The 12,289-nt window shown below is 35.9% G+C and overlaps 1 protein-coding gene across 1 annotated transcript in view; it reads left to right on the top strand.

The window, feature by feature from the left end:
* The window catches only part of MYO3B (myosin IIIB), a 510,258-nt gene that overhangs the window by 185,295 nt on the left and 312,674 nt on the right, over positions 1-12,289 (top strand). The window contains exon 15 of the mRNA XM_077151780.1: positions 11,542-11,640. Coding sequence (XP_077007895.1) covers positions 11,542-11,640 — 99 coding nt within the window. The remainder of the gene's footprint in view (positions 1-11,541; positions 11,641-12,289) is intronic.

Consider the following 12,289-nt stretch of genomic DNA (forward strand, 5'->3'; position numbering starts at 1 on the left):
ATTGAGTTGTGATCTTTCTTCTTTTTAATGTAGACGTTTGGTGCTATAAATTTCCCTCTGAGCATTGCCTTTGCTGCATACCACAAGCTGAAGTATGTTGTTTTTGTTTTAATTTGTCTCAAGATATTTCCTAATTTCCCTTGTGATTTTTTTTGATCCACTGGGTGTTTAATATTGTGTTATTTAATTTCCACATATTTGTAAATTTTCCTATTTTTCATCTGCTTTTGATTCCTCACCTCATTCCATTGTGATGTGAGTACATACTTTGTGTGATATCAGTATTTTAAAATTTATTAAGATTTGATTTGTGGCCCAGCATTTGGTCTATCCTGGAAATGTCCCCTCTGCACTTGAGAAGGTTGTGTATTCTACTATTGTTGGATGAAGTGTTCTATATATGTGTATTAGGTCTAATTGGTTAATAGTGTCATTCAAATCCTCTATTTTCTTATTGATCTCCTGTTTAGATGTTCTTTCAGTTATTGAAAGTGGTGTATTGCAGTCTCCAACTATTATTGTTTCTCCCTTTAATTCTGTCAATTTTTGCTTCATATATGTTGGAGCTCTGTTGTGAGGTGCATATATGTTCATAATTTTTATATGCACTTGCTGCACTAAGCCTTTTATCAATATTCTTTGCCTCTTGTAATCTTATTTTTTAGTTAAAGTATACTTAGCCTAACAATAATATAACCACTTTGGTTCTCTTTTGAATACTGTTTACATGGAATATCTTTTTCCACCCATTTACTTTCTTTTATTTATTTATTATTTTTTTATTACCACACATTTATTTTCAAGCTTTTTATATCTCTGTACCTAAAGTGAATCTCTTGTAGACAGCATATAGATGCATCATACTATTTTATCTAATCTACCAATCTCTGCCTTTTAATAGGGGAATTTAGTCCATTGATATTTAAGATAATAACTGAGAAGGAAAGATTTACTTCTGCCATTTAGTTATTTGTTTCCTTTGTGTCTTGTATGTGTTTTGTTCCTCATTTACCCCATTATTGCCTCTTTTTCTTGTATTTTCATTTCTTTTTTGTAGTGTACCACTTGATTTCATTCTTCTTTCCCTTATCTGTATTTTTTAGTTATTTTCTTAGTGGTTATGTTTGTAATTACAATTAGCATCTTAAACTAATAACAATCTTGTTAGCCTAGTACCAACTTTGTTTCAGTAGTATACAAACTCTCTACTTCTATATATCACTGACTTTCCTGCTTTATATTGTTATTGTTTCAGATTACTTCTTTTACATTATATGTCCATAAAAATAGATTTTAAATGTTGTTTTACACATTTATCTGTTAAGTCATTTGGGGAGGGAAAGGCAGTTACACATAAAAAGTACAATAATACAGGATTTTATGTTTGACAATATAGTTACCTTTACCAATATTCTTTATTTCTTCTTATGGCTTCAAGTTACTATATAGTGTCCTTTAATTTTAGCCTGAAGGGCAGATGTTTTAGTTTCCTAGCTGCTATAACAAATAGCATACAATGGGTTGGCTTAAATGATAAGAATTTATTGGCTCAAGGTTTTGAGACTAGGAAAAGTCTGAAACCAAGGAATCGGCAAAGCAATGCTTTCTCCCTGAAGACTGTGGCATTCTGGGTCTGGCTGCCAGCAATCCTTGGTCCTTGGCTTTTCTGTCACATGGTAATTTACATAGCTGTGTCTTCCAGGTTCTGCTGACCTCCAGCTTCTGGTTGTTTCCTGTTGCTTCTCAGATTGTGGCCTTCATTATAGGGCTTCCAGTAATAGGATTAAGATTCATCCCGATTCAGTTGAACCACACATTAACTGACATAATCTCATCAAAAGGTTGTATTTTTACAATGGGTTCACTTCCACAAGAATGGATTAATATTAAGAACATGATTTATTGAGGTACATATCTCCAAGGCACCACAGCAGGTCTTCTGGTAATGAACCCTTTCAGCTTTTGTCTAAAGGTAAATGTCTTAGTTTTTCCTTTATTTTTGAAAGATAATTTTGTCAGATAGAATTTTTGGTTGACAGTGTTTTTTCTTTAAGGACTTTAAATATGCCGCTCCATTATTTTTAGCCTGTATGGTTCCTGATAAGAAATACGCTGTTAATCTTATGGGGTTTCCTTGTATATGACAAGTCACTCCTCTTTTTCTACTTTCAAAAATCCTCTGTTTGCCTTTGGATTTTGACAATTTCACTATAATGTGTCTTTATGTAGATCTCTTAGAGTTTATCTGGCTTGGAGTTCATTGCGCTTCCTGGATGTGTACACTCATGTCTTTCACCAGATTTGGGACATTTTCAGCCAATATATCTTCAAGTACTTTTTCTGCCCCTCTCTCTTTCTCTCTTGTCCTTTTGGGACTCCAGTAATGCGTGTGTTGGTACACTTGATATTGTCCCACAGTCTATTCAGTTTTATTCTCCTCACCCTGGATAATTTCAATTTTTTTGTTTTGTTTTCAAGTGCACTAATCCTTCTGCTCACTCAAATCTGCAGTTGAATCATTCTAATGAATTTTCATTTAAATACTGTACTTTGCAGCTCCAAAATTTGTTTGGTTCCTTTTCATAATTTTATCTATTTTGTTCAGGCAATGTTTTCTTAATTTCCTTTAGTTCTTTGTATATGATTCCTTTAGCTCATTGAACATATTTAAGACAGTTGATTTAAAGTCTTAGACTAATAATTCCAATGTATGTGTATCCTCAGTAATGGTTTCTGGATAATTCTTTTCTTCTTGTAAAGGGGCCATATTTCCCTGTTTGTGAGTTTTGCAAATTCTTGTTGGTAACTAAACATTCTGAGTATTATGTTATTATGACTCTGAAAATCTAGTTCTCCCCCTGCTGTAGGGTTGCTAGTTTTTGTTGTGTTGAGGGCTGGAGCCATCAATTTGTGACTTTTCCAAACTAATTTCCCTCCCAAATGGAGGAAATTATGAAGGAAAATGAGAAGACAATATAAGATATGACCTCTTTAAGACTCCTTTTGCCTGAAAGTGGTTGGAACAATGACCACCCTCAGACCAAGCCCCTAGTGATCTTAAGTAGTTGTTCAAAATTTATGGTCAGTGATCAGAATATTCACCCTCAGATTTCGGAGGAACAGGTCTTTATTGCCCACCTTGCACCTACAAATTGCACCAGGAACTGGGGCTGCAATGTCCACTAATGCCTGCTGCATGGTTAGGGGAATTGGACAGAGGGTGAAATTTACTACTATTTACCACAATTTACCAGCCTCTTACTCCATCTCTTCACTGGCTGCTGCATGGTGTTCCACTAGATTCATGTTTAAAAATAGTTGATTCAGACAGCTCTTGCTAGTTCAATAGTGATTTTGGTGGAGGGACTGGTTCCTGGAGCTTCCTACAAGCCATCTTCTCACAATCCTTTCCTCATCTTGCATTGTGAAATGATCTCTGTAGCTTCAATGGAGGAGAATGGATTGGAGGAGATACACAAGGATTGTATTGAGCCCTTTAAGAGATTGTTGCCAAATCCCCATGAGGGAGGATGTTGGCCCAGACTAAGGTAGTAACAGTGGAAATGGAGAGATGCTGATGAATCTGTGAGATAAATGGTGCGTGTAAAATCAAGAAGACTTGTTTCAGGTTAAGAGAACACAGACATCTTTCTTTATCATATATTTGCAGTTTCCTCACAAAATTGAGGAGCAAATTTTGAGACAGGCATGAAAATTAAGCAAATGAACAACAACAAAAAATAGAGTGAGAATTATTTACACTTCCCTATAGCTTCCTGATTAATTATTACAAGGTCCCCTGCTTCTCCTCCCTCACTCCCACATAAGAGTGACTGTAAAATTTTAGGAGCCCCTTCTTACAGAATGGAAACTATAGTTTTCTGCATTCAAAAATAAAGTGGTCTCACCTAAGACTTAGAGTTAAAGCTCTGAAGCTATGAAAATCAGCAGTACCCCATACAAGAACAATTTTAAAAGTTGAAAAAGGGACTTCAAGTAGAGATATGAATGAAGCTGATCTGGACAGGACTAAGGTAAATCAGAATACAAGGTAAAGGATGATATCATCCACATTTTAAAACTTCAATTTCTGTGTGAGACCAAAGGGAGAGATGTTTATTCTGTGCAAAATTTGTATTTTGGGTACTGCATTTCCTAACTTAACTTTTATGGTCAGTTTAGCTGAACACCATAAGTACACAGAATCTTGAATAGGGCATGAGATTTTGTTGGTTTGTCCAGGTTAGTGTGATGCCCCAATATATCCCAGAGTAATTCGGGCAGTGAATACAGAAATATTTTCAAGGTCCCCCTGGGGGGCTGGGGAGAAAGGAGGAAATATTCAACTTCCCCATTTGCAGAATTTCTGATATTCTCGCAAGTAGTGGAGATAACCAAATCAATAGTTCGAGTCCTCGATTTTGGGGTTCACCCCTATGAAACTTATTCCTGCAAAAGATAGGCTAAGCCTACTTAAAATTAGGCCTAAGAGTCACACTCAGAGAACCTCTTTTGTTGCTCAGATGTGTCCTCTCTCTCTAAGCCAACTCAAGAGGTGAACTCACTGCCCTCACCCACTATATGGGTCATGACTCCCAGGAGTATAAATCTCCCTGGCAACATGGGACAGAAATCTTGGGATGAGCCGGGACCCAGCATCAAGGAATTGAGAAAGTCTTTTAACCAAAAGAGGGAAGAGAGAAATGAGACAAAATAAGGTTACAGTAGCTGAGAGATTTCAAACAGAGTTGAGAGGTTACCCTGGAGGTTATTCTTTTTAAAATTTTTGTTAATAAAATCAATCAACATACAACACAAACATTCTTAACATATGAACATTCCATACTTGGTGTGCAATCAGTGGCTCACAATATCAACACATAGTTGCATGTTCATCACTATGATCATTTCTCAGACATTTACATCACTCCAGAAAAAGAAATAAAAAGGAAAAAGAACAACTCATACATACCATACCCCTTACCCCTCACTTTCATTGATCTCTAGTATTTCCCTCTACCCAGTTCATTTTAACATGTTTTCTCTATTATTTCTTTATTTTTAATCCATATTTTTTACTCATCTGTCCATACCATAGATAAAAGGAGCATCAGAAGAAGGTTTTCACAATCACACAGTCATTTGCGAAAGCTATATTGTTAAACAATCATTTAAAGAAACATGGCTACTAGAACACAGCTCTACAGCTTCAGGCACTTTCCTCTAGTCTCTCCAATACACCTTAAACTGAAAAGGGGTTATCTATATAATGCATAAGAATAACTTCCAGGATAACCTCTTGACTCTATTTGAAATCTCTCACCCACTGACTCCATTTTGTCTCATTTCTCTCTTCCCCTTTTCAGTGGAGAAGGTTTTCTCACCCTAGGATTTCTGTCCCAGGTTGCTAGGGAAGTTTACACCCCTGGGAGTCACATCCCACATAGAGAGGGGGAGGGCTGTGAGTTTGCTTTCTGTATTGGCTGAGAGATAGGCCACATCTGAGCATCAAAAGAGGTTCCCTGGGAATGACTCTTAGGTCTAATTTTAAGTAGGCATAGACTATCCTTTGTGGGGATATGTTTCATATGAAAAAAAAAAAGACAAACAAGATTGAGGGTTCAACCTATTGATTTTGTTGTCCTCACTGCTTGCGAGAGTATTAGGTCTTCTTCATATGGGGAAGTTGAAATTTCCCTCTTTCTCATTCCCCCAAGGGAACTTTGCAAATACTTTTTTATGCACTGTTCAGATCACTTTGGGATTTATCAGGGCATCATTCTGGACAAACCTACAAAATTTCATGCCCTATTCAAGGTTCCATGTACTTATGGTGTTCAATTAAACTGTCCATGTAAGTCATATTAGGAGATGCACTAGTCAAAACATAAATTTTGTACCAAATAAACATTTTCTGCTTTAGTCTCACACATAAAGTTTTAAAATATGAATTATCATCGATTTTCAACACCCTGCAATATTGACATTCCTTTGTTTTACCTTATGCAAAAACATTTTTTAATTTGTAAATTTAGTCACTATCCTTGTACATTCTGAGCATTCCTAGATTATATCATCTCAGTCTTTATCATCTATCTTTCCTTTTGATTTCATTTTTGCCCCCAGCCCTCCTCCCTCTATCATTCTCACGTTCACCTTCATTCAGTGTTGTAACATTACTGTATTACAGTTAGGTAGTATTGTGCTATCCATTTCTGAATTTTTACAATCAGTCCTGTTGCACAATCTGTATTCCTTCAGCTCCAATTACCTAATATCTACTCTATTTCTATCTCCTGATGGTCTCTGTTCTTAATTGAAATTCTCCAAGTTCATTCATTAAAGTTAGCTCATATCAGTGAGACCATAAAGTATTTGTCCTTTTGTTTCCAGCTAATCTCATAATGTCCTCAAGGTCCATCCATGTTGTTTCATGCTTCATAGCTTTATTCTGTCTTACAGCTGCATAATATTCCATCATATGTATCTACCACAGCTTGTTTAGCCGCTCATTTGTTGATGGACATTTGGGTTGTTTCCATCCCTTGGCAATTGTAAGCAATGCTGCTATAAACATTGATGTGTAAATGTCCACTTGTGTCCTTGCCCTCATGTCCTCCGAAAAGATACCTAGCAATGGTATTGCCAGATCATATGGTAATTCTATACTTAGCTTCCTGAGGAACCACCAAACTTCCTTCCAGAGTGATTGTACCATTTTACATTCCCACCAACAGTGGATAAGTGTGCCTCTTTCTCCACATATAATAATCTGGGAGATTATTCTTATGCATTATATAGATATCTCTTTTTGGTTTATGGTGTATTAGAGTGGCTGGAGAGAAGTACCTGAAAATGTTGAGCAGTGTTCCAGTAGCCTTCATTCTTCAAGATGATTGTATAAAGATATAACTTTTACAATGTGCCTGTGGGATTGTGAAAACCATGTGTCTGTTGCTCCTTTTATATAGGGTATGAACAGATGAGTAAAAAAATATGATTAAAAAATAAATAAATAATAGGAAGGACAAAGGGTAAAATGAATTGCATAGATAGAAATACTAGTGGTCAAAGAGAGGGAGGGGTAAGAAATACATTATATATGAGTTTTTTCTTTTTTCTTTTTATTTCTTTTTCTGGAGTGATGCAAGTGTTCTAAAAAATGATCATGGTGATGAATACACAACTATGTGCTGATATTCTGAGCCACTGATTATACACCATGTATGGAATGTTTGTGTGTGAAGATTTATCAATAAAAATATTTTAAAAATATAAATAAAAATAAAGTGGTCTCAATAATACAAGGTATTAATAATAGGATGGTATATGGGAACTCTGTATTTTATGTATGGTTTTTCTGTAAACCAACAACTTCTCTGAAAAAGACATTAGTTTGTCTATTTTAAGTCCCTATTAATAGATATTAAATGTTATTACTTATTAAAATTTTAATTCATTAAGTTTTAAAAATTAAGTACCAAATATCTAGTAAAAAAAATGAAGTGGTCTTTTACAAGGATAATGTGAAGAAGGTTCCCCTCATAGTTATGTGACTTCATGTTGTATACACTTAGTAACAATCCTTATACCTTAGTTTTCTCCTATACAAAATGGGTATCATAATGACAACATCAAAGTGTTGCTATGATAATTAAATGAGATGATATGTGATTTATGCCAAATATGATTCTGAAATATAATTGGTGCCTAATAAAATATATGCTGTTATTATTATTATTATTATTACATTAATTCACTATGATAGCACTGAAAGGGTAAAATAGACTGAAAATATTGGGTGAAGGGAAGATGGGTCTTGTGCAAGTCATCAGTACTCTTCACCTAACTTTCCTGGTTCTTCCCCTTTGGGGTTACTTCTGTTTTTTTCTGGTTCTGCCCCATTTAGGGCCACTTCTTGACCCCTTGTGGCTGGGTGTAGTCATGTGAATAGTTCTGGAAAATGAACATTTAATGGCAACACCTACCAGAGTCTCTTTATTATCTTTGGCAAAGTGACTTGCAAAGTGCAAGGTGGTCGTGTTCTATCAGCATAGGTCCGTGAGTGCCTGAAATGAGCACAGTCCCCCTACTGACCTACAGTAGACATGTACTCTGAGTAGAAGTAAGCCTTTGTTGAATGGAAGCACTAAGATCTGGGGAAGTTTGTACTGCAATAAAACTTAGCCAGTCTAATGGGTATAGGGATGAAAATCAAATTGAATTTACAGCAGGGATGTATATTGATAGGAGAAGTTTGGAAGATTTGAAAACTGGAGGTATTGCAGAAAAATAATTGGAAGATTAAGATTAAGATGGGTCAGCCAAAGCCTGTGGTTTTAACAGAAGATAAAGAGTAAGTGACATGGATGCATGGGTGGTTCAGTGGTAAAATGCTTGCCTGCCATGTGGGACTTAAGTTTGATTCCTAGCCCATGCACCCTCCAAAAACCAAAACAAGCAAAAAACAGTAAGTGACACTCACACAAGGTGTTTCAATTCATAAGGTCCTGTAAGGGCTTCCAAATCTTAATCAATGGTGCCACCATCACTGCTCACAAGAAATCAGGAAGGCAAATTTCATGTCCCTTTCATTCACCATCCTCATCCAGTCTGGTAGGATGTTCTTTGGTTGACCCTCCGAAATGTATCTTTACCCTTACTTTTCTTCTCCATCACTACTGCCATTACTCTATCCAATCTATTATGCTCTCCCACCGGCTCTCCTATTTGGTCTCCCTTTCTCCATCTTGGCTTCTTACAATCTATTCTCCATCCTGCTGCTAGACCAATCTATTCATACCAAAACTTACAGTGCTCCCTCATCCCACTTTATAACACTTCAAAGAGTCCTAATTGCTTAAATTGACAAAATTGTTATGATCTAACAAGGCTTTGGGTGGGCTGGCCCTGCCAGTCTGTGTACCCTATTCTCACTTCTAGCTCAATGTATTCCTTTTGTCCTACATTGGTGTCATGATCAGAGCCTTGTGCATGTGCTGCTCTCTCTGCTTGACATGTTCTTTCTCTTCTTCTTTGTAGCTCCTTCTCCTATTTCAGGGTTTGATTTCCTTAGAGAACCCCTATTCTGACTTAAAACAATAATCTCCATTCCCCAACATTTTTAAAAAAATATTTTTATTGACAAATCTTCACACACATACAGACCATACATGGTGGACAATCAGTGGTCCACAATATTACCACATAGTTGTATATTCATCACCATGATCGTTTTTAGAACATTTGCATCACTCCAGAAAAAGAAAAAAGAAAAAACTCTCTCTCTCTGAAACTTCAAGAGTCTCAGAATTGGTCGTTTGAGTACTTTTGTCCAGTATCAATTCTCATCCCATTCTCTGCAATTACATCATACTATTTTGTTCTGGTTACCATATGAGCCATTAATTTTATACCAAAGGGCTTCCATTCCTACCATACCCCTCCACTTGGAATGCTTTGCTTTGCACTTATGTCAATATCCTCTTCTTTTAAGGCCCAGTTCAAGTGTTATCTCTCATCTGAAACACTTGCTGTTCTAGCTAGAATTGTTTTATTCTTCTGAGCTCCTCTACTGCTTATACTTTTCAGCCTGGAATTATTATCGTTTAGGCCCATATTTATTCTATTCCTTGCTTCTAAATTCCATGAGATCAAACATCTCACTCCAGACATCATTTCCCCTTACCCCTCCCTCTCTCTGACTGTGTATTTCAATCTACCCAATTTATTTTACTCCTTATCCACCCTACTATTTATTTGTTTTTATCCATGTTGCTTTACTCATCTGTTCTTACCTTTTTTAAAAATTTACTTTCATGAAGACAAAACCTATTATTAATAATAGAGGGTAATATAATCATATAAAGTTCAATATAATTAAGAAGAAAATTTAAAATATAAGGAATCATAAACTAACTATAAAATAAAGCAAAAATTGATGGACTTTTACAGGATTTTAGACAATTCTGCCATCATAGAAGGAGATTTTAACAACTTTTTTCATTACTGATAGATCAAGCAAACAAAAAAAAAAGTCTACAAAATAGGATTTGAACACCAAAGTTAGCAAGCTTGATCTAATGGACATATACTAAATTCTCCATCAAGCAATAAGAGAGTACACGTTCTCAAGCACACATGGAACATTTATAAAAATTATTCATGTAAAAAGTTGGAATGGGTATTGCTTAAAGATCCCTATAGAGTGGGAGAAAGAGGAAGTATAACAGAAAAAACTTGCATTTAACAAATAAGTATGGCTACTGAATCACTGTACTATATTCTTTCTAGCCTCCAGTGTCTTGGAGCAGCTAGAAGGAAAAATCTGAGAAGATGGAATGAATTACCCATGACAAACTCTGTGATCTGTTCTGTAACTACTTGAAAGCTATTGCTTTTTTCTTTCTTTGCTTTGTGTATATGTTATAATTTACAATAAAAACATTAAAAAAAAATTGATCATGTTCAAAGCCAAACCTCAATAAAGTTCTGAAAATAAGATGGCATTTTCTGAGCACATCACAATCTAGTTACATGATAATGACAGGGAGATAAATTAAAAATTCTTACATATTTGCTGATGGCTTGAAAGAAGTATGAAGTAGTGTTTAAAGGCAAGAATTATGGAGCATAAGTTCAAATCTTGTTCTGATTTCTTTTTTAAAAAATATCCTTTACTCCTCTCTCTCATTGACCATTAGTATTTCCATCTACCCAATTTATTTTACATTTTGTCCCCCCTATTATTTATTTATATTTTATCCATACTTTTTATTCATTTGTCCACACCCTAGATAAAAAGAGCAACAGACACAAGGTTTTCAGAATCGCACAAATTGTAAGTTATATCTTTATACAATTGTCTTCAAGAATCAAGGCTATTGGAACAAGCTTAACAGTTTCAGGTACTTCCTTCTAGCCACCCCAAGACACCATAAACTAAAAAGGGATATCTGTATTATGCATAAGAATACCTCCAGGATAACCTCTCGACTCTGTTTGAAATCTCTCAGCCACTGAAACTTTATTTTGTCATTTCTTTCTTCCCCTTTTTGGTCAAGAGTCAAGATGACTTTTCCATATCTTTGATACCTGGTCCCAGCTCATCCCCAGATTTCTGTCCCATGATGCCAGACAGATTTACAGCCCTGGGAGTCATGTCCCACATAGTGGGGAAGGCAGTAAGTTCACCTGCCAAGCTGTCACATTTGGGCAACAAAAGAGGCTCTCTGTAGGCTTTATTTTAAGTAGGCTTAGCCTATCCTTTGCAGGAGAAAGGTTCAGAGGGGCAAACTCCAAGATGGCAGGCTCAGCCCATTGATCTGGTTGTCTTCACTGCTTGCAAGAATATCAGAAATTCTCCAGGTGGGGAAGTTGAATATTTCTTCCTTTCTCCCCAGTTCCCTAAGGGGACTTTGAAAACACTTCTTTATATAGAATAATATTTTGCACTTATAGGAAAGGAAATGGTGTAAATTATTTGGGGCAGGGAAGCCCAGAATATATTATTAATAATATCCCATTCCCCTTATTTTTCAGGGGAGAGAAAAATTTTCACATATTTTACTATATTTATGCTGGCCTTTATCACCAAAAGAAACTTTCTGAGTTTAGACTTCCTGAGGAAAAGCCTCCAAGGTAAGTGTCAGGAATTTTAGTTGTTAAATAAATGTACTATTAGCAATGGAGAAAACTCAGAAATAAGTAAAGCTGTTTTCCTAAATGGAAACCTGTTCTAGTTTGCTAGCTGCTGGAATGCAATATAACAGAAATGGAACAGCTTTTAAAAAGGGGAATTTATTAAGTTGCACATTTACAATTCTAAGGCCATGAACTTGTCCAAATTAAAGCAATTCTATAAAAATGTCCAAATTAAAGCACCAAGAAGAGGTTACCTTCACTCAAGAAAGGCCGATGAAATTCAGGTTTCCTTTCTCAACTGGAAAGGCACACGGTGAACATAATGACATATGCTAGCTTTCTCTCCAGGCTTCTTATTTCATGAAGCTCCCCCAGGGATATATTCCTTCTTTATCTCCAAAGGTCTCTGGCTGGATGGGCTCTGTGATTCTCATTGCTCTCTCGCTCTCTTGTGGCTCTCTCTCTTTCTCCAAAATGCTTTCTCTTTTAAAGGATTCCAGTAAACTAATCGAGACCCACCTGGAATGGTGGAGACACATCTCCATCTAATCAAAAACTTAATACCCACATTTGGGCACATCACATCTCCCTGCAGATAATCTAATCATAATTCCAACCTACATTATTGAATAGGGATTTAAAAGAA

The sequence above is a fragment of the Tamandua tetradactyla genome, chromosome 3 (assembly GCF_023851605.1).
Source record: "Tamandua tetradactyla isolate mTamTet1 chromosome 3, mTamTet1.pri, whole genome shotgun sequence".
NCBI classification, from domain to species: Eukaryota; Metazoa; Chordata; class Mammalia; order Pilosa; family Myrmecophagidae; genus Tamandua; species Tamandua tetradactyla.